The sequence below is a fragment of the Hypanus sabinus genome, chromosome 3 (assembly GCF_030144855.1).
Source record: "Hypanus sabinus isolate sHypSab1 chromosome 3, sHypSab1.hap1, whole genome shotgun sequence".
In the NCBI taxonomy this organism is placed as follows: Eukaryota; Metazoa; Chordata; class Chondrichthyes; order Myliobatiformes; family Dasyatidae; genus Hypanus; species Hypanus sabinus.
This window is the reverse complement of record NC_082708.1, coordinates 20,704,536-20,726,750: the sequence shown is the minus strand read 5'-3', so window position 1 is coordinate 20,726,750 and position 22,215 is coordinate 20,704,536. Positions and strand designations below refer to the sequence as shown.

The window sequence follows — 22,215 nt, the reverse complement described above, 5'->3', positions numbered from 1 at the left end:
ATATTAAACAAAAGGTCTGTAGAAACAATCCCAGCTTCCTTCAGGAGAACCACATCACTTGATTTTGTAGATAAACAAGCCCAAGATTAAAATTTTATTCAGGGCTTCTTTAGCAGATTTATTCCTTCATTGCTCACGAAGGAGGATATCCAAATGACAAAATCTATTCGAAAAGTTTTGCATGCGTTCACACTTCCTAGTGTAGAACAGGCACTCACAACAACTCTTCTATCATGACACCTCAGCAATGAGAGAGCCCCAGGTCAAATGAGGTAAATGGTATGAGAACTCCAAGCACAGAAAATGGAACAGACTGGAAATTGTCAATTTTGACTAACTGGCTGAGAGAACCTAATATCATCCATAAAATGTACTACAGGCTATAATATATGAAATACATGTTAAAAATCAAATTAAATAAGCAGAGTTAAAGAGAGGGAATGGAGCAAAAGGGAGCACTTTAGTCATTTTAGCAAAGTTATACATTCTTCTATCAATTAAAAACTGTTAGTGATGGATGTGGGCTCAAAGTCAACATTTGAGGAAAATTTGGGTAGGTTTTGAATGAGAGGTGTGTGGAAGGCTGTGGTCCTGGTGCAGATGGTACCATGTAGAATAACAGTTCGGCATGGACAAGGTGAGGCAAGGGGGCTACTTCAATGCTCTGTGACTCTAAAGCAGACATTTTAAAATAGCAACAAAAATTGTAAAGTCAGCTCAAAATATTAAGCAGTGTTTTGATTTGAGGCCTTGCCCTCTCTAAGATCAAATTAAATACACTGTGATTCAATGTTGTAAAACAATAAAACATGAAAAGTTTTGGGATGTGAATACTATTTACAGGCACGGTAAGTAAAAGTGTTAGTTACAGAGAGCGCAGCTCAGCTAGAGAAATGATAATAAATGACAAGATAGTTTGAGACTTCATAAAATTATATGAAATGTGAAGTTTGTTTTTTTTAACTTCAGATTAAATTATAATTTTAAAGTCAAACAAGAGAAATTTTAGATGCACAAGTACAACTGAAGGTGACAATTTTTGTTCATACTTGAATTTCAAGTGTCTTTAAAATATCTACCTTGCTTGGAAACAGTTGATATTTAGCTACAGATGGGACAATAAAGATGAATAGTTATTGATAAAAAGAATGAAAAACTATTCATTATTTTCAAATGCTCAAGCAAATGCACATTCTTCAGTGTGGGCACACACACACACTCACATCTATTACCACTGACATGTGTCATGAAATTTGTAGTCTCACAGCAGCAGCACAGTAAAAAGACTCTTCCATGGACAGCCCCAAGTCCGATTGCGAAAAGAGGAGGGTATGGGGCTAGGGTCTCCATCCTGTAAAAAAAAACACCTAGAAATGCAAAAAGCAGCTCCAAAGACCTCATCTCTGGGAGAGGAAAGCAACTCTAAGAAGATGAGCTATACCTGGAAACAACTTGAAAGACTGGTCGGGACAGAGGACACTGGAAAGCTATAAGCAGCCTTCGTTCCAGTAGGGCTGATGGGCTAAAGGCAAAGAAGGACCATGCCCTCCATAAAAATATACAAGAAATAAAATATGTATTTAATACATTACATAAATGAGTGGCGCGTGGACAAGTGGTTAAGGTGTTGGACTAGCGATCTGAAGATTGAAGGTCGTGAGTTTGAGCCCCAGCAGAGGCAGCCTGTTTGAGCAAGGCACTTAACCACACATTGCTCCAGTCCACCCAGCTGAAAATGGGGACCAGCAAAATGCTGGTGGTTAACCACGCAATAGACTGGTGTCCTATCCAGGGGGAAGTCTTGTACTCTCAGTCGCTTCACGCCATAGAAACCGGCATAAGCACCAGCATGATGAACCTATAAGGCTCGGGACAGACTTTAATTTAACTTTTAACATTTCATAAATAAGAAATATGAAAATATATATTTAAACAATTTAATAACTAATGCAAAAAGGGAGCAAAATATTGAGGTAGCATTCATGACATCATTGTCCATTCAGAAATCTAATGTTGAAGGGGAAAACACTGTTCTTAAAATGTTGAGTCTGTATCTTCCGACTCCTGTACCTCCCTTCTGGTGGCAGCAAAGAGAAGACGACATGTCTTGGGTGCTGGAGGTCCTTAAGGATGGATGCCCCCTTTTGAGGCATCACCTTCTGAAGATTTCCTTTCATGGTGGGGAGGCTAGTGCCCATGGTGGGGCTGCCTGAGTTTGCAACCCCTTGCAGCTTCTTCTGATTCTGTGCAGTGACCCCTCTGTAGCAATCTGCTCTGCAACCACTTAGAATGTTCTCCATGCTGCATCGGTAGAAATTTGCTACAGTTTTTGGTGACATACCAAACCGCCTCAATCTCCTAACAAAACATAGCCACTGGGGTGCCCTCTTCATCATAATGGTCATAACCAGCATTGAAGATAACTGGGGTTTTCTGGGATGTTTAAATATATACTGTAACAGTGGCTAAGTGAGAAATACAGTAATTAGTCATTGCTGACTAGAAAATCCCCTATTTTGGGCAAAGTGCTTCCCTCAGTAGCATTAATGCCACTTTGAATTTGCAAGTAACTCAGAGTGACTTACTGGAATGACTAAATTTAGCACCAACCCACACATGGCACTTAAGACCTGGTAGAATGAGATGATTTAACTCGGGAGGGTAGCACAGGAGAAACTGGCACCAATGGAAATGGATTAAACACCGAAGAGATTGAGCAGGTTATTACCTGGATTAGACAGCATGTCTCATGAGGAAAGGTTAAATGAACTAAGGCTTCCCTCTTTGGAGAAGAGGAGGGTGAGAAGTGACGTGAAAGGGGTGTATAAAGTGGAAAGAAGCACGGATTGAGTGGATAACCCAGGAATTTTTGTGGGAAGAAAGGGCTAACACAGGATACTTTTTCCAATAAGCTCCAAGACCTAGGTCTCAATACCTCCCTGTGCAACTGGATCCTCGATTTCCTCACTTGCAGTTTGGATTGGCAACAACATCTCCTCCACAATCTACATCCGCACAGGTGTGCCACAAGGCTGTGTGCTTAGCCCCCTGCTCTAATCATTTTATACTTAAGCCTGTGAGACCAAAACCAATGTCACGTTCAAGTTTGCTGATAGCACCACTGTTGGTGGCCAAATCAAAGATGGTGGCGAATCAGCACATTGGAAGGAGACTGAAAATCTAGTTTTCTACAACCTCTCACTCAATGTCAGCAAAACCAAACAGCTGAATATTAAGTAAAAGAGGAGGAAACCAGAAGTCCATGAGCCAGTCCTCATCAAGGGACTGGAATTGGAGAGGGTCAATAAGAACAAATTCCTTGGTGTTATCATTTCATAGGATCTGTCCTGGGACCAACACATAAATTCCGTTATAAAGACCCAGCAATGCCTCTACTTTGGGCAAGCCTGACGTGTCATCCAAAACTCTGACAAAATTCTATAGCTGCACAGTGTAAAGTATTCTGCCTGTTTGCAATCACAGCCTGGTATGGCAACACCAATGCCCTTGAATGAAAAAGCCTGCAAAAAGTATTGGATATGGCTCAGCGTTTCACAGGAAAACCCCTCCCCACCATTGAGCGCGTCTACACAGAGCGCTGCCACAGAAAGCAGCATCCATCATCAAGGGCCCTACCACCCAAGCCATGCTTTCCACTCATTGCTGCCTTCAGGAAGGAAGTACAGGAGCCTCAGAACTCACATTGCCAGGATCAGGAACAACTATTACCTCTCAACCATCAGGCTCTTGAACCAGCGTGGATAACTCACCTAAACACTGAACTAATCCCATGACTCACTTTCAAGGAATCTACAGCTCACATCCTCAGTATTATTTATTATTGTTGTTGCGTGAATAAAATCACCAGAGAAAATTACTGGTAGATTCAAAGCAGCAGCTTCTTTATTTCACAAAACAAGGGACAGCAGGCATCACTCGGAGACGTTTTCAGTTGAAAGGTCTGCTGGCCCAACATGGGACTCAATATTTGATGTGCCAAACATCAAAAGGCAATTCAATATTTACAACGCTTTCCTTGAAACTACATACAACCTTCACACCTCCTGAGATGCATTCACACCACAGACATCCAAATAAATTTTGATCAGCATTGTCTGGTCTGGGATTCACTGCTTTTTACAAACCCATTGTTCAGAGCTGCACTCCAAATTAAATCCACAATATATATTCAGATGTGAAGACTGGTAGCCAAAGTCAACTGCTAAATGTACGTGCCCTTGACCCAAAAAAAAAATCACTCCAACAATTATTATTTACTTTTCCCCCCCATTTGCATTTAGGTGGTCTGTCGTCCTTTTCACAGATTCTATCTATTGTGCTTCTTTGAATCCACTCTGAATGGCCGCAAGAAAATGAATCTCAGGGTAGTATATCGTGACATATATGTACATTGATAATAAATTTACTTTGAACTTCAAACTTTAGGTTGATTGTAGGATTTTACAGTGGGGGGGGATGTCAGATTTGATATTTTTATTTAAACACAGAGTCATGGATGCATGCACCAGGGGTAGTGGCAGAGGCAGTTTCATTAGGAGCATTTAAGATGCTCTTAAAAACAGAAAAATAGAGGGCTATGTAGGAGGAAAGAGTTTAAAAATCTGGCACAACATCATGGGCCAAAGGGCCTGTCCTGTGCTGTAGTGCTTTATCTAATGAGGATAATTAAGGGAATAGCAAAGAGTTGTAGATTGGGGATTACAGAGGAAGGAAATGTAAAGCCATGGAGGGATCTAAAAACTGAAAGACATAATTTTAAAAATCAAGGCACTGCTCTACTGAGAGACAAGAAGAACAGAAGTAAGAGTGTGTTGAAATTGTCTAGACACTCTTACCTTATGAGGGAGGGGATAAATAAAAATCACTCCTCCCTATCCACTTGCTCTACCACTTTCAATGAGTTAGACTTGAATCTCAAGATTCCTCTGTACATTCATGTTCCACAGCATTCCGCCATTTACTGTATAATTTCTTCTTGCATTTCATGTCCCAAAATGCAACACCTCACTTTCATACAGAATGATCTCCATGTGCCATTTCTCCACTCAAATATCCAAGTGACCTACGTGCTGCTGCATGCTTTTGACAACCTTCCTCGCCATTCACAGTGCTGCCAATATCTGTGTTGACTCAAAATTTACTTCTCAGACTACCTACTTTTTCTGCCAGGTCATCTATGTATACCACCAAAAAAAAAGTCCCAGCACTGACCCTTAGGGAACACCAACAGTCACAGGCACCCAGAGAAACACCCCTCCACCACAACACTCCATCCTCTATGACCAAGCTCATTTTGTATTTGATTTACCAACTCAATGTGGATTCCAATTACTTCCTACTGAGGTCCACGTAGACAACATCCACTTCCCTACCCTCAACTTTACACTTCAATAAAATAACTCAAATTTATGAGATAGGACCTCCCTTGCATATAGCCATGCTGACTTTACCTAACAAGTCCATCAATATTCAAGAGCAAATTTTGTCATTGAAAATCTTTTCTGATAAATACCCTACCATAGTTACAAGGCTCATTGGCCTATTAACCATATAATAACTACAGCACGGAAACAGGCCATCTTGGCCCTTCTAGACCGTGCCAAATGCTTACTCTCACCTAATCCCACCTACCTGCACTCAGCCAATAACCCTCCATTCCTTTCCTGTCCATATACCTATCCAATTTTTTTTTTAAGTAAAAAAACCAAACCTGCCTCTACCACTTCTACTGGAAGCTTGTTCCACATAGCTACCACTCTCCGAGTAAAGAAGTTTCCCCTCGTGTTACCCCTAAACTTTTGCTCCTTAACTCTCAACTCATGTCCTCTTGTTTGAATCTCTCCTACTCTCAATAGAAAAAGCCTATCCATGTCAACTCTATCAATCCCCCTCATAATTTTAAATACCTCTATCAAGTCCCCCCTCAACCTTCTGCGCTCCAAAGAATAAAGACCTAACTTGTTCAACCTTGCCCTGTAACTTGGGTGCTGAAACCCAGGTAACATTCTAGTAAATCTCCTCTGTACTCTCTCTATTTTGTTGATATCTTTCCTATGATTCGGTGACTAGAACTGTACACAATACTCCAAATAAATAATATTACATACTGGTTTGTCCACTACCTTCCTTAAACAAAGGAACAATGGATGTTCTCCAGTCTCCTGGGACCTTACAGAGGATAGAAAGACTTCAGTCAAATCTCAAGTGTCCTGCAACAGAGCTCATAACCACTTTAATCTTTTTCAAAGCACCCCAACATCTCCTGACGTGCCCTGGAATTTCAACACATCACTCTTACCTCACCATCATCCATATCCTTTCCCTTCATGTTTACTAATTCTAACAAACTCATAAAGACCACTTCCTCTAGCTCTCTGCAAAAATTCCCACCATTGTCGCCAGGTGGACCAATCATTTTACTAGCTACTCTCCTACTCACTCACCACTCGAAATTGACAAATACAGTAACACCATCCTGCTCATTCTAGCAAAATGTGCCTAAGACTTCTGCACAGAACTGTATATTTATGAGAACCTGCAAACCAACCTGCCAGATCCAGGTTCCTTTAATGGTGTGATGAACTACATTTACCTGTCTGGACACGCCCCCCCCCCCCCCCCCCCCGCTGACTGCTCCTGTGGCTCCTCCCACAGACCCCTGTATAAAGGCAATGGGAGGCACGGCTCCTCCCTCAGTCTCCAGAATGTCGTGTGGGGATCTCTTGCTGCTGATTGCTCTCTTCCAGCGAATAAAAGCCTATATCTCACCTCACGTCTCCAAGAGTTATTGATGGTGCATCAAATGGTAACAGATACAACACTGATGACAAAAATATCCTCCGAAATACTAACTTGATATCTCCCTCCACAAATTCTATACAGTATGCTGGATATTCTGACATGTTCTGTTTTTTTTTGTATACAGTATGCCCTCTTCCTCCCCATTTCCAGATACTGGGGTCAGATTTGCACATTTCACTATGTTCCTTTAAACCTTAGAGCTAGTGAACCCCTCTGAAGCAACTGTTACCTGCACATCTTCTCTGCTGACCCGAAATTTTACTAATACTAATAGGCACAAAAATGGCATAGGTTTGAGCATGGAGCCTCATCCACCCACAGTAAGACCATCAGCTATTTCCTCTGACCCTTTTCCATCTCTGGAAAATACCACCATGTATCTCACTTACTTACTCCCCATCCCAATCTTCACTATCGTCCAACGCCAATGCCCAGGGACAGAAAAGACTACAGAATGTGTTGGATTCAGACAGCCCAGCACAGGCATAGCCCTCCTGACAAATGAGGGAATTAACACAGAACATTGCCACAAAAAAGCAGCATCCAATGATCCCCGCCATCCAGGCCATGCTCTCTTCTCAATACTACCACTGGGCAGGAGGTACCCCAAAAGCTTTCAGTGCCACAGCATCAGGCCCAGTTATTACCTTTCAACTCTCAGGCTGCTGGTCTGGATCCTCACTCATCACAACTCTGAATTAATTCCACAACCTACAGACTTACTCTCAAGGACTCTAACTCATGATCTCAGTATTTTTTTTTTATTTGCACAGTTTGTCTTTTGCACCTGGGTTTTCTTTGTGTAGATTCTATTGTAGTTCTTTAATTTTCCTGTAAACCTCTGCAAAAAATGAACCACGGGGTAATTATACATACTTTGAGTGAGTACCCACACTAGAAGCCTGGTGGTTCAAGAGAACCTTCTGGTAAGAATTCAGTGACCTCTACGGTGCAGCCTTTTTTAAAAGATGTTGCAAGACACTGCTGCACAGCAAGCACTTTAAGGTACTGCAAGTCTATCCCATCAGTGAGTTGATGGAGGTACATCAGAACAAAACGCAAGGAATGGAAGCAGGAGTATCCATCTGGCCTGTCGAGCCTGCTCTGCCATTCAATAAGATCATGGCTGATCCACCTACCTGCCTTTACCCCATAATCCTCAATTCCCCTACTATGCAAAAATCTATCCAACCTTGTCTTAAATATACTTACTGAGATAGACTCCACTGCTTCGTTGGGCAGAGATTCCAGAGGTTTACCACACTCTGGGAAAAGCATTTCCTCCTCATATCCATCGTAAATCTGCTTCCCCAAATCCTGAGGCTACGTCCCCCAATTCTAGTCTCACCTACCAGTGGAAACAACTTTCCTGCTTCTATCTTATCTATCCCTTTCATAATTTTATATGTTTGCATAAGATCTCCACTCATTCTTCTGAATTCCAGCGAGTACAGTCCCAGGCAACTCAATCCCTCCTCATAGACTAACCCCCTCATCTCTGCAATCAACCTGGTGAACCTCCTCTGCACCACCTCCAAAGCCAGTAAATTCTCCCTCAAGTAAGGAGATCAGAACCGCACACAGTACTCCAGATGTGGCCTCACCAGTACCGTCTACAGTTGCAACATAACCTCCTTGCACTTAAATTCAATCCCTTTCACAATGAAGGCCAACATTCCACTTGCCTTCTTGATAGCCTGCTGCACCTACGTGAGCTGGACTTGGTGCAGACAGTGCCGCTGCCTGCTACAGAGAGGCACCGGAGTCAGTGTCACTTTCACACAAAGGCGGTGTGCAAGCTAACAGTGAGCGATTGCCTTCGTCGTTTCTCGTGTGATCACAAGACCTGGTTGGACACCGGTAACGTTGAATGTTGTACGTCCGGTTCACTGGCGGAACTGGTGGCGGGGGAGCTGGTGTCCCGGGTTGAAGCACGGACCAGGCAGCATGCCGCAGCGTCGCCTGTTTGCAGCCACTCAGGAGAGAGGTGTTTGAGTTGCTGTGCTCTGCATCCATGCTAGCATTGGTGTTGTCCTCCAGTATTCACTCAATGCAAGACAAGCTGAATTGCATTTGTCTGCAGGAAGCTGCAAGATTGCTCTTCCTGACAACATTCATGGATTCAGGGAGTTGGGGACAAATTATACTTTTGTGTGACTGTACATTTACCGCTATCTTATGTGTGTTATATGTGCCTTGAGCTGTATGTGACTGTTGGTACTGTGTTTTGCACCTTAGCCCCAGAGGAACACAGTTTTGTTTGGCTGGTATTCATGTATGGTTGAATGACAATTAAACTTGAACTTTGATAATAAATTTATATCACCTCCATTAGATAACATCACAACCTATCACCCTGCACCCTTGTGTAGCATCACTGGCTGCCTCCATCCAGTCTGGGAAGTCTAGATTTGCCAGAACTATAGCTTCTAAAGTCTTCCTACCATCAGGTTAAATTTGTTAACCACTGCCTAGCAGTTACACCTTTGGTAGACACAAGAGATCCTTTGGATGTTGGAAATCCAGAGTAAAGCACAAAAGATGCTGGAGGAACTCAGCAGGTCAGGCAGCATCTATGGAAAGGAACAAAGAGTCCATGTTTCAGGCTGAGACTGTTCATCGGAAATCATTTACCCCTGGCTCTTGCATAATTTGCTGAACAAGTTCACAGTTCACTAGAAATTTGGCAGAACATCCAGGAAGAATAGGAAGATATCAAGGCCTATGCCAAATTCCACATTCACTTCTTTCTCGGCAGCTAGCAATACCCGAGTATAGTTTGTGTAATGCTTACACAATCGGCTGGTGTATGTGTCAGGGAAAATCCATCCACCCACCAAACTGTGTCTCCTGTATACATGGATTGTGTGAAATGCACACTGGTATAAACTCACACACACACAATATCAAACCGCACACCATGTACGGTTACAGAATACACTTTATAAATCTTACTAGAACTAGGTAATTAATAGCGATACAATATATATGAAAGAAAGAAAAGGCGCCAAAACTTAACAGAGTTCAGTCAATTTGTCCACAACCGTTGGAGCTCAACTATCAAAGTCTTCGGTCTACTATTCGATCTTCTCCAATCTCCTCAACCCGCCACCTGAGACCAACCTCGGTGGTCGAGCAGAGCGCATCCAGTATGTCCTCCTTCCTCGTGATCTCCCCTCCAACTCCCCAAAAGCCCGCGCAACACTAGCCTATAGACCCACAAGAAAGAATAATATCGATCCTAATTGGTTAACAAATGAATACAATTCTAGTTATCAGTAATTATAACTCAAACAAGCTGCGAGAGAAAGCACTCTCTCGCCCGTTACCATAACAAAGAAGCATTCTTACTTTTAACAGCCATTTTTGATTAACATAAGAAGAAACCCCTTACACTTGTTTAACATGGCAAAGGATATGGGACAAAAACAGAAGAGTTACAGGGAAAGGTTGAATAGACAATAAACAGTAGGAGCAGGAGTAGGCCATTCGGCCCTTCTAGCCAGCACCACCATTCAATGTGATCATGGCTGATCATACACAATCAGTACCCTGTTCCTGCCCTCTCCCCATATCCCTTGACCCCGCTATCTATAAGAGCTCTATCTAACTCTCTCTTGAATACATCCAGAGACTTGGCCTCCACTGCCTTCTGGGGCAGAGCATCCCACATATCCACCACTCTCTGGGTGAAAAAGTTTTTCCGCATCTCTGTTCTAAATGGCCTACCCCTTATTCTTAAACTGTGGCCTCTAGTTCTGGACTCACCTATCAGCGGGAACATGCTTCCTGCCTCCATCGTGTCCAATCCCTTAATAATCTTATATGTTTCAATCAGATCCCCTCTCATCCTTCTAAATTCCAGTGTATACAAGCCCAGTCGCTCCAATCTTACAACATATGACAGTCCCGCCATTCCGAGAATTAACCTTGTTAACCTACGCTGCACTCCCTCAATAGCAAGAATGTCCTTCCTCAAATTTGGAGACCAAAACTGCACACAATACTCCAGGTGGGGTCTCACCAGGGCCCTGTACAGCTGCAGAAGGACCTCTTTACTCCTATACTCAATTCCTCTTGTTATAAAGGCCAGCATGCCATTAGCTTTCTTCACTGCCTGCTGTACTTGCATGCTTGCTTTCATTGACTGATGTACAAGAACACCTAGATCTCATTGTACTTCCCCTTTTCCTAACTTGACTCCATTTAGATAGTAATCTGCCTTCCTGTTCTTGCCACCAAAGTGGATAACCTCACATTTATCCACATTAATCTGCATCTGCCATACATTTGCCCACTCACCCAACCTGTCCAAGTAACCCTGCATTCTCATAACACCCTCCTGACATTTCACACTGCCACCCAGCTTTGTGTCATCAGCAAATTTGCTAATGTTACTTTTAATCCCTTCATCTAAATTCTTAATGTATATTGTAAACAGCTGTGGTCCCAGCACCGAACCTTGCGGTACCCCACTGGTCACAGCCTGCCATTCCAAAAGGGACCTGTTAATCACTACTTTGTTTCCTGTCAGCCAGCCAATTTTCAATCCATGTCAGTACTTTGCCCCCAATACCATGTGCCCTGATTTTACCCACTAATCTCCTATGTGGGACTTTATCAAAAGCTTTCTGGAAATCCAGGTACACTACATCCACTGGATCTCCCTTGTCCATTTTCATAATTACATCCTCAAAAAACTCCAGAAGATTAGTCAAGCATGATTTTTCCTTCATAAATCCATGCTGACTCGGACTGATCCTTCTACTGCTATCCAAATGTGTCGTAATTTCCTATTTTATAATTGACTCCAGCATCTTTCCCACCACTGATGTCAGGCTTACACCCGGTCTATAATTCCATTTTCTCTCTCCCTCCTTTCTTGAAAAGTGGGACAACATTAGCCTCCCTCCAATCATCAGGAACTGTTCTTGAATCTATAGAACATTGAAAAATAATTAACAATGCGTCCACAATTTCTAGAGCCAGCTCTTTAAGTACCCTGGGATGCAGACCACCAGGTCCCGGGGACTTATCAGCCTTCAGACTCACATTTACCTTCAGTCTATGCAACACCGTTTCTTGCCTAATATAAATTTCCTTCAGTTCATCCTTTATCCTAGTTCCTTTGGCCACTATTACATCTGGGAGATTGTTTGTGTCTTCCCTAGTGAAGACAGATCCAAAGTACCTGTTCAACTCGTCTGCCATTTCCTTGTTCCCCATGATAAATTCACCCGTTTGTCTTCAATGGCCCAATTTTGGTCTTAACTATTTTTTTGCTATTCACATACCTTATTCCCTGGTGTGTAGGAGAATGAGGGGAGATCTTATAAATGTACTGAAGATAATGAAGAGTATAGATAGGGTGAATGCATACACACTTCTTCCCCTCAGACTGAATGAGAGTTGAACTAGAGATCAAAGCTTATGGGTGAAAGGTGAACATTTAGGGGCAACCACTTCATTCAGAGGGTGGTGCAAATGTGGAGCAAGCTGCCAGAGGAACTTGTGGATGTGGGTTCAATTGCAACATTTGAGAAGTTTGGATTAGTACATAGATGGAAGGAATCCAGGCCTGGGTCAATGGAACTAGGCAGAATAACAGTCCAGAATGGACTAGATGAGCCAAAGGGCATGTTTTTGTACTAAAGTGCTCTAAGCTCCATGATCCCAACCTAGCCAGAAGAAATGGGTGGTTAAATGAAGGAATTTCTTAACAAGAGGAAAGGGAGCTATGCAATAAACTAAGAGATTTGTTAAAATCGTACAAGTTGCACCAGAGTTCTTTGCTGAATCACGTCAACTTTTGCTCTAATACCAAAAAGAGTTTTCAGTGGGTCAGTTAGTTACACAGGAAACTGCTGAAGCCAATCAGTAGCAGACCACAGGAAGATCAACTAGGGTTTAATGAGTTGTAGGCATGCTACATTGGCATTGGAAGCGTGATGATACTTGTGGGTGTCCCCAGCATAATCCTTGGACTGTGTTGGCCAGGCACCAAAATGGCACTTTTCACTGAATGTTTCAATGTACATGAGAAATAAGGCTATCCTTTTATCTTTAAAACCAAACAAATTTCATCTCCAACATGTCAACAGAAAGCTATTCATTTTTAAATACAACATTCCTTTCTTCTGCACTTGCCTCTATTTGATCCAAATCAATATTAAAAACAATTTCAAAAAAAACTCAAATACACGTATTTCTAACTTGTTAGCTCAGTAACCTGTCCCTTAAAGCTACCATTTGAAGTATGGAGAATAGTACAAATTTGCAAAGACTCATTCCAATTTTTAAATACATCTAGAAAAGGAGTATTGTCAAAACCCTTATATAGAAACATTAAAGGTTTGAACAAAACACTTCCTGAGAATGTTGGACCGCTTGAAATCAGTTGCCAAAAATTACGCACACTTTTTAAAAGAAGCATACTACCACCTCCAACTTCATGTGTGTTATGTCATAGTAATAGTTCTCTATTTACATAGAAATACCTCTCTGATCTTTCCTGGAAGAAAGAAAATAGGAACTTATTGGATCAATGTACACTCAGCTAACTTCTATTCCCACAACATGGCATTATTTCGTAGCCGACTCAAAGTGCAGTGAGAGACAGAGAGCGCTCAGGAAGTTGATGACAGGTTGTAATAATAATAATACAAGGGACAGATTATAATAATAACTTACCTACTCCCATTTTTGACTATAAATGACTATAAAGATAAAACTAAAAACAATGCACTCCAAGGGAAGATAAGATGACATGTAAGTGTAAAAGAAATTAATTACTTTTTAAAAATCGATAGAAATTGTGGTATAATGATAATAAATCAGTTCTAGTCGAACGGTACAAAACTGAGTAACTGCTCAGACTACTGTATTTGCTGCAGAGGTACATCACATGCACCTGTTATGCAGTTGCACACTCCGACACATCCTTTGAGATTACATCGTGTAAGTTTTAGTGAGACAGAAATACCAAGCTGGCCTGTGGCCCAATTTTTCTTGTTCCAAATATATATGCATCCTAACTCACATTCTGTGCAAATTAATCACTGTACATCAAATACACATTTAAAGATATGACCACAAGGAACCCTAGAATTTTTGTGCTACAGAAAGAGGTCAGTTCGCCAGTGTTTAATAACATACAGCTTTTTAAAAACATGCACTGGCAGATATCATCTAGATCAAAGACTAGGATACAAGGCTATCAACACTAATCAAGCCTGCCATTTACTTTAAATGCTTCTATTAGTGTAGAGCTTAACAGCTCCAGCAACCCAACTTCTAACAGCTGCTGTCCGTGAGGAACTTGTACATTCTCCCAGTGACCATGTGGATTTCCTCCAGGTGCTCTGGTTTCCTCCCAATGACGTACAGGTTAGTAAGTCGTGGGCGAGCTCTGTTGGCATCGGAAACATGGCAACACTTGCAGATTGCCCCAGCACATCTCAGACAGTGTTGGGCATAGATTCACCGTATTATCTCAATGTGCAAATAACAAATAATGCTCATCTTTAACCTTGAGCTCATCACTTGTTGCGACTTTCGAAGTAATAACCCAATCTTGATCTGCTAGAGAAGTGAACCCATCAGTGCCTCGTTTTATCCAAATCTAAGCTCACTCAAACTCATTCTCTCGAATTTTCCTTTGGCTTTACCAACTGGTTTCTTATGAATATCCATCAGGCTTGTGTTCACATGTTGCCCCCAATTATCTCCACCAACAACCAAGGCAATAGATCATTGATCAATAGATCAAAAGATCTACTCTCTCTCTTCTCCAGCTGATGCAATCAGGATTTGAGACATGGCAGGGACCAGAGGCAGCAAATCAGAAGCATTCATCACAATCAAAACAAAATACTCATAACTAGAGAGTGCCACAATACATTTAAAGATTAAAGCAGTTCCCGTATTAGCAATGAATTCCAAAAAAAAAATGTAATTCATTACAGCTATTCCGTCTCAGTCCATCTGCTTTGTTTCATGGCACAGAATGAGAAAGCACACTGGTCATGAAACAGGGATCATGGTGGAAGCATCTCGATGGGCTGAATGGCCTAGATCTACTTCTATGTCTTATAATTTCTATGAATTTTTTATGGATGTGATTAAATATTTCAGTGATACTTTAATAATTTCAGTGATATTTTTGGTTTAACCTGTCACCTGAAATTAAAAAGCATCTCAGACAAATACACTCCGTTAGCCTCCAAGATCAAGCTCTGGATCCCCAGTCTATAGTTCACTGAACCAATTGCACTAATCTAGTCCCCTCCCAAGGAGATCTGCTTGAAAGGTCTCCCCTTCGACACTGGGGATTCTTCTGTACTGTATGTCATCAACTGCAGGGACAGAAACGGGATATACATCTTGCAATTCCTACTCACTGGGCTTTGCTCCAAAATGCTGCAAGACCAGAAATTTTTCACGCATTAACTCTTATCTGCTTATCTCTTAGACTGCTTATCCAGTCTAATTTTCCAACATGATACAATCACTTCCCCCTTTTAGACAGAATAGCATTCATGTCAATGCAACTAGTATAAAACGTTTAAAATAGAAATTGCTGGAAACACTGAGCAGGTGATCTACTGATTTTTTTCCAGCACTTTGTTTTGCAGTTCGGTTTGCAAGGATCAGTAGGTTTTTTGGGAGGAGAAGGGGGTTGATCTCATTCAATAAACCAAAAGTAACGTTGTATTTCACAAGTGACAATATACGGGAATCACAACACCAAGTTCGGGTGTTTTAAATCCGCCATGGCTTGAGTTGCACCTTTCAGCATGCAAACATTAACAGACGCAATTAAGTGTGACAAAGCAACGAATTAAGTAAGGAGGCAACCCTACATGGCATCAATTTGTTTTCTAGAAAGCGCTGTATGAATAAAGAGATTTTCGGACGCTTTGGGCAATTATGATGCAGCAGTCGGGCAACCCAACAAGGAACGTGGACCCGGCGAGGCACGCGCGGATGATTGACGCTCACCGGCTAACCAATCAGAACGCTGGCCGGGACCAAATCGACCAATCAGAGCCCCGGAAAGCATGCAGCACAAAACCCTCAGCCAAGGTTAGGGTTTAGACTGTCAGTTTCAGTCAATTTCGCGCACAAAAATAGATTAAAATGGCAACAATGACGTTAAAAGCAGCGACCAAATAGATACATCCGAAATTTAATTTTTTTTGCGATACCATACGATAGTTGCAATATCTATACGACCACAATGGGGCCATGTTACAAATGCTCAGGCTGTTAGAATGATTAATTATTTGGTGTCCTTACCATATATCATTGCCAAGCCAGTCTCATGGAGGAAACGAAAGCGGCGGTGTTTGAACAGCCATATAGTGAGGATGGTGAGCGTAAGCAGCAAGATGAACAGCAGCAGATTAGCGCTGTCCTGCCGGTGGCTTTCTTCCGCCTCCTTCTCGGTGGCGATCTCCTCCATGGCGCTGTCCGCCCCGCATCGCCACGCCAGGACGCCCAGCAGCCAGAGGACAACGAGCAGCGGCTTCGTCCTGCCGAGGACCCGACCCCCACACTCGCGCCGGCTGCACCCTGCGAGCTCCATCGCTTCCCGAGCCGGCTTCTGTCTGCGTGTGTGTATAACCTCTGGGATTCAGAGGCTGTCAAAACTGCGTAGGAGCAGAAAGAAGGGGCGGGGAATGCAACCAGAAGAAACCATTTAGCACAAACCCCGCCTCGCACTTAAAAAGGAAATGCTTGTCCTGATTTAATATTTATTTACCGAATATGTACTATCTTTATCGCAGTGTTTGCTGTATTTTGCAATCTACTGTGATTGGGTGGATTTTAAACTCTTGCATAGTCTTGCAAAGGTCCCAAATGGTATTTGCCTCTTGCTGATGTAATTATTAATTCGAGGGCAAATCGCTACTCACTGTGCTATCAACAGTCCTGAAACCCTTTGTTCTTCGGTCCTCCTCTGCAACTTAAACGCTCGTTTTTTAACTTTTTCCAGCTCTCCATTGATGCTATCCAACCCGCTGGTCAATGGCAACATTTCTTTTTTGTCCCAGAGTTTAATAGTTGTGAATCGGAGTTTGCTACTCGTTTTAAACACATTTTAGATACTAGAACCTGAAATTAAAAATGGGAAATAAGAGGTTTCGGGAGCAACTGCGGAGATTTAAACAGAATAAATTTTTCAGCTTCCTTTGAAAACTCATTTGAAAAAAAAATATTTTAACAGAGAATATCACAGGAACAGGCCCCTGTGTCCATGGTGCAGTGCTCGATTAAGTAAACTAGTAATTAAATGCCTAACCAAATAACTCCCTTCTGCCTACACAATGGCTATTTTAACGTAGTTACAGTTCAAAGTTCAAAAGTATTGTCAAAGTACGTATATATCACCATATATAACCTTCAGATTCAGTTTCTTGCAGACTACTCAATAAATCCATAGAATAATAACCACAACAGGATCAATGAAAATCCACACCAACTTTGGAGTTCAACCAATGTGCAAAAGACAACAAACTGCAATTACAAAAAGGAAAGAAATGACAGTGATATATTAATAAGGAATAAATACTGAGAACCTGATGTGAGCCTTGAAAGTGAGTCCATTGGTTGTGGGAACATTTCAATGATGGGGCAAGTGAAGATGAGTGAAGTTATCCCGTTTGGTTCAAGAACTTGATGGGTGAGGGGTAGTAACTGTTACTGAACCGAGTGGCGTGAATCCTGAGGCTCTCCACTGATTGTTCTGGCACTCTGGTTCTCATCAATTTACTTTCAATTCCTGTCACCATTTATAGGGAGGCTGTGGAGAGGGTGCAGAAGAGGTTTTCCATGATGCTGCCTGGATTAGAGGACATGCTATAAGGATAGGTTGGACAAACTTGGGTTGTTTTTTTTCTGGAATGGCAGAGGCTGAAGGGAGACCCGTAAGATGTTTATAACATTATGAGCGACATAGTCAGGGTGGACAGCTAGTATCTTTCTCCTCAGATGGAAATGTCTAATACCAGAGAGGCATACATTTAAGGTGAGAAGAAGCATATTCAAGGAAGATGTGCAGGGCAATTTTTTTACACAGAGAATGGTGGATGCTTGCAATGTGCTGACAGGGGTGGTAGCAAAAGGCAGATACAAAAGTTCAAATTTCAAAATAATATTATTACGGAAGTACATATGTCTACTTCCTGAGGAGGTTGCAAAGTTTCAGCATGACATCTAAAACTTTGATGAACTTCTATAGATATGTGGTGGAGAGTATATTGACTGGCTGCATCACAGCCTGGTATGTTGACACCAATGCCCTTGAATGGAAAATCCTACAAAAAGTAGAGGATACAGCCCACCCCACCATTGATCACAACTACACGAAACGCTGCCTCAGGAAAGCAGCGTCCATCATCAGGAACCCACCACCCAGGACATGCTCTCTTCTTGCTAATGTCATTGACTGGGAATCCCATACTGTAAAAGGACTAGATGGGAGAGAGTTTGTCAAATGTGTTCAGGAAAATTTCCTTAATCAGTACGTAGAAGTCCAAACAAGGGAGTGTGCAATACTGGATCTACCATTAGGGAATGAGACAGGGCAGGTGACAGAAATTAGTGCAGGGGAACACTTTGCATCTAGTGATCACAATGCCATTAGTTTCAAAGTGAATATGGAAAAAGATAGGTCTAGTCTGTGGGTTGAGTTTATAAATTGGAGAAAGACCAATTTTGATGGTATCAGAAATAATCTGGCAAGTGTGGATTGGGACTGGCTGTTTTCCGGCAAAAGTGTATTTAGTAAGTGGGAGGCTTTCAAAGTGAAATTTCAAGTGAAATGTTGAGAGTACAAAGCTTGCACGTTTCTGTCAGAATAAAAGGTAAAGATAACAATTGTAGGTAACCTTAGTTTTTGAGAGATATTGAAGCCCTAGTTAAGAGAAGAAAGGAGGTGCATAGCAGGTATAGGCAGATAGGAACAAATGAGGTGCTAATGGAGTATAAGAAATGCAAGAGACACTTAGGAAAGAAATCAGGAAGGCCAAAAGAAGGTGTGAAGTTGCTCTAGCAGACAAGGTGAAGGAGAATCTGAAGGGATTCTACTGATATGTTGAGCAAAAGGATTGCAAGGGACAAAATTGGTCTTCTGTAAAACCAGAATGGTAATCCATGTGCAGAGCCAAAACAGATAGGGGAGATCTCAAATAATTTTTTGCATCAGTATTTACTCAACAGATGGACACAGAGTCTATAGAAGTGAGGGAGAGTGCATCAACTACATGGACCCTGTATGCCAGGGGTGTCAAACTCATTTTAGGTCACGGGCCGGATTGGGCAAAATGCAGCTTCATGCGGGCGCGTGCGAACACAGCTTTCATTGCCTCCGTTTTTTCAGCCTGTTCTCATGTGTCCCAGTCTCTGCTATAACTACAAAGTGTTTCACTTCACAAATTCCGTTTCTTATGAAGAAGACTGCTGAGCAAGCATTATTTTTATGATTGGTATTAACTTACAATCATAGGTTTCATATCGCCGGGCCATTAATAATTAAAATAATAGATCTATCTAAAATGATCTCGCAGGCCAGACATAATTGTATGCCAGGCCGGATATGGCCCGCGGGCCTTGAGTTTGACACCTATGCTGTACGCATTCTAGAAGAGGAGGTGTTTGCTATCCTGATGCAAATTGGGGTGAATAAATCCCTAGAGCCTGACAAAATGTTCTCTTGGACCCTACAAGAGACAAGTTCAGAAACTGCCCGGGACCTAGCAGGAATCATTCTTAGTGACAGGAGAGGTAGTAGAGGATTGGAGGATAGCTAATGTTCCACTGTTTACTAAAGGTCCAAAAATAAATTAGGAAATGATAGGCCGGTGAGCCTGACATCAATTGTTGGAAAGTTATTAGATATTATAAGGAACTGGATGTATAATCATCTAGATAGATATGGATTGATTAGAGATAGTCAACATGGCTTCATGAGTGGTAGTGATGTCTAACCAGTCATAGAGTTATTCAAGGAAGTTAACGGGAAAGTGGATGAAGACAAGGCAAAGGATGTTGCCTATATGGACTTCAGCAAGGGATTTGACAAGGTCTCGCTTGGGAGGTTGGTCAAGAAGGTTCAGTGGCTTGGCATTCATGATGATGTAGTAAAGTGGATTATACATTTTTTTTTTTGGAGAAGCCAAAGAGTGGTAGTAGATGGTTGCCTCTCTGACTGGAGGCCTATGCATGACTAGTGGTGTGCTGCAGTGATCGGTACTGGGTCTTTTGTTGTTTGTCATCTACATCAATAATCTGGATGATAATGTGGTTAACTGGATCAACAAATTTGACACCAAGACTAGGGGGTGTAGTGGACAGCAAGGAAGGCTATCATGGGATCTGCATCAGCTGGAAAAATGGGCTGAAAAATGGCAGATTGAATTTAATGCAGACAAATGCAAGGTTTAACACTTTGTTAGACCAATCAGGGTAGGTTTTACACAGTGAAAGATAGATCACTGAGGAGTGTGGAAGAACAAAGGGATCTGGGAATAGAGATCCATAGTTCATTGAAAGTGGAGTCATGGGCACTGTAGATAGAGTCATAAAGAAAGCTTTTGCCACATTAGCCTTCATAAATCAAAATATTGAATATAGGAAATGGGGTGTTATGTTGAAGTTGTATAAGATATTGGAAAGGTCTAATTTGAAGTATTTTGTGTGGTTTTAGTCACCTACCAAAAGATGTAAATAAGGTTGAAAGAGTACACAGAAAATTTATACGTGTGTTGCCAGGTCTGGAGGACTTGAGTTTTAAGGAAAGATTGAATAGGTTCGGACTTTATTCATTGGAACGTAGAAGATTGAGAGGAGGTTTGATAGAAGTATACAAAATTACAAGAGGTATAGATAGGGTGAATGCAAGCAGGCTTTTGGCTGGGTTATAATCAGAGGTCAAGGGGTTAAAGGTGAAAAGTTTAAGGGGAACATGAAGGGAAACTTCTTCACTCAGAGGGTTGTGAGAGTGTGGAACGAGCTGCAGCACAAGTGATCCGTGCAAACTTGATTTGAAAGTTTAACAGAAGTTTTGGATAAGTACATGAATGGTAGGTGTCTAGAGGGCTATCATCCCGGTGCAGCCCAATGGGAGTTGGCAGTTTAAATCATTCAGCATGGACTAGATGAGCCAAAGGGCATGGTTCTGTGCTGTTCTTTTCTGTGACTCTATAACACTGGGATGTCCCAGAGTTTAAGTGTAGCAGGCAAGGAAGATATTGCCCCAGCACTATTGATTTTATTTTATGATTTGTAATTGCTTTGAGAGAGTCTGGCCTTGCTCTCTTCTAGCTGCTGCCATTGAGAAAGAGATACATGAGCCTCAAGTCCCACGCCATCAGTTTCAGGTACAGTTATTACCAGTGTGGACAATTTCACTCACCACTACATTGATCACTGAACATAGAGACTCACTTTCAAGGACCCTACAACACATGTTCTTCATATGCTGAGGATGTTCTACAAGTCTGTAGTGGCCAGTGCTATCATGTTTGCTGTTGTGTGCTGGGGCAGCAGGCTGAGGGTCGCAGACACCAACAGAATCAACAAACTCATTCGTAAGGCCAGTGATGTTGTGGGGGTGGAACTGGACTCTCTGACGGTGGTGTCTGAAAAGAGAATGCTGTCCAAGTTGCATGCCATCTTGGACAATGTATCCAATCCACTCCATAATGAACTGGTTAGGCACAGGAGCCAGCGACTCATTCCACTGAGATGCAACACTGAGCGTCATAGGAAGTCGTTCCTGCCCGTGGCCATCAAACTTTACAACTCCTCCTTTGGAGTGTCAGACACCCTGAGCCAATAGGCTGGTCCTGGACTTATTTCCACTTGGCATAATTTATTTAATATTATTTAATCATTTGTGGTTTTATATTGCTATATTTCTACGCTATTCTTGGTTGGTGCAACTGTAACAAAACTCAATTTCCCTCGGGATCAATAAAGTATGTCTGTCTGTCTATTATTTTTTTTACTTGTTAATTTATTATTTGTTTATTTTATTTGCACAGATTATCTTCTTTTGCACTTTGCTTGCTTGTCAGTCTTTGTGTGCAGTTTTTCATTGATCCTATTGTATCTCTTTGTTCTGCTGTGAATGGCTGTAACAAAATGAATCTCAGGGTAGTATATGATGACATGTGTGTACTTTGAAAAGTGATTTACTTTGAGCTTTGTATTTGCCTTTTATTCCCTGTTCCAAGGCAGTTCGGAGTCAATGACTTGTAATTTTTTTCAGCCAAATGGAGCAAAAATTTGAACCCAACAAGGTGTCTATAATAAATGTTGTCTTCTTAACTGAGTGATTTTCTCATTTTTAGACTTCGATGTACTCTACAGATAATTATTGATAACAAA

At 41.8% G+C, this 22,215-nt stretch overlaps 1 protein-coding gene across 1 annotated transcript in view; it reads right to left on the bottom strand.

Annotated features, from left to right (window-relative positions):
* Positions 1-22,215, bottom strand: part of slc9a7 (solute carrier family 9 member 7) — a 223,108-nt gene that overhangs the window by 134,570 nt on the left and 66,323 nt on the right. The window contains exon 4 of the mRNA XM_059963829.1: positions 16,120-16,472. Within this exon, the coding sequence (XP_059819812.1) occupies positions 16,120-16,408 (289 nt within the window). The 5' untranslated portion in view covers positions 16,409-16,472. The remainder of the gene's footprint in view (positions 1-16,119; positions 16,473-22,215) is intronic.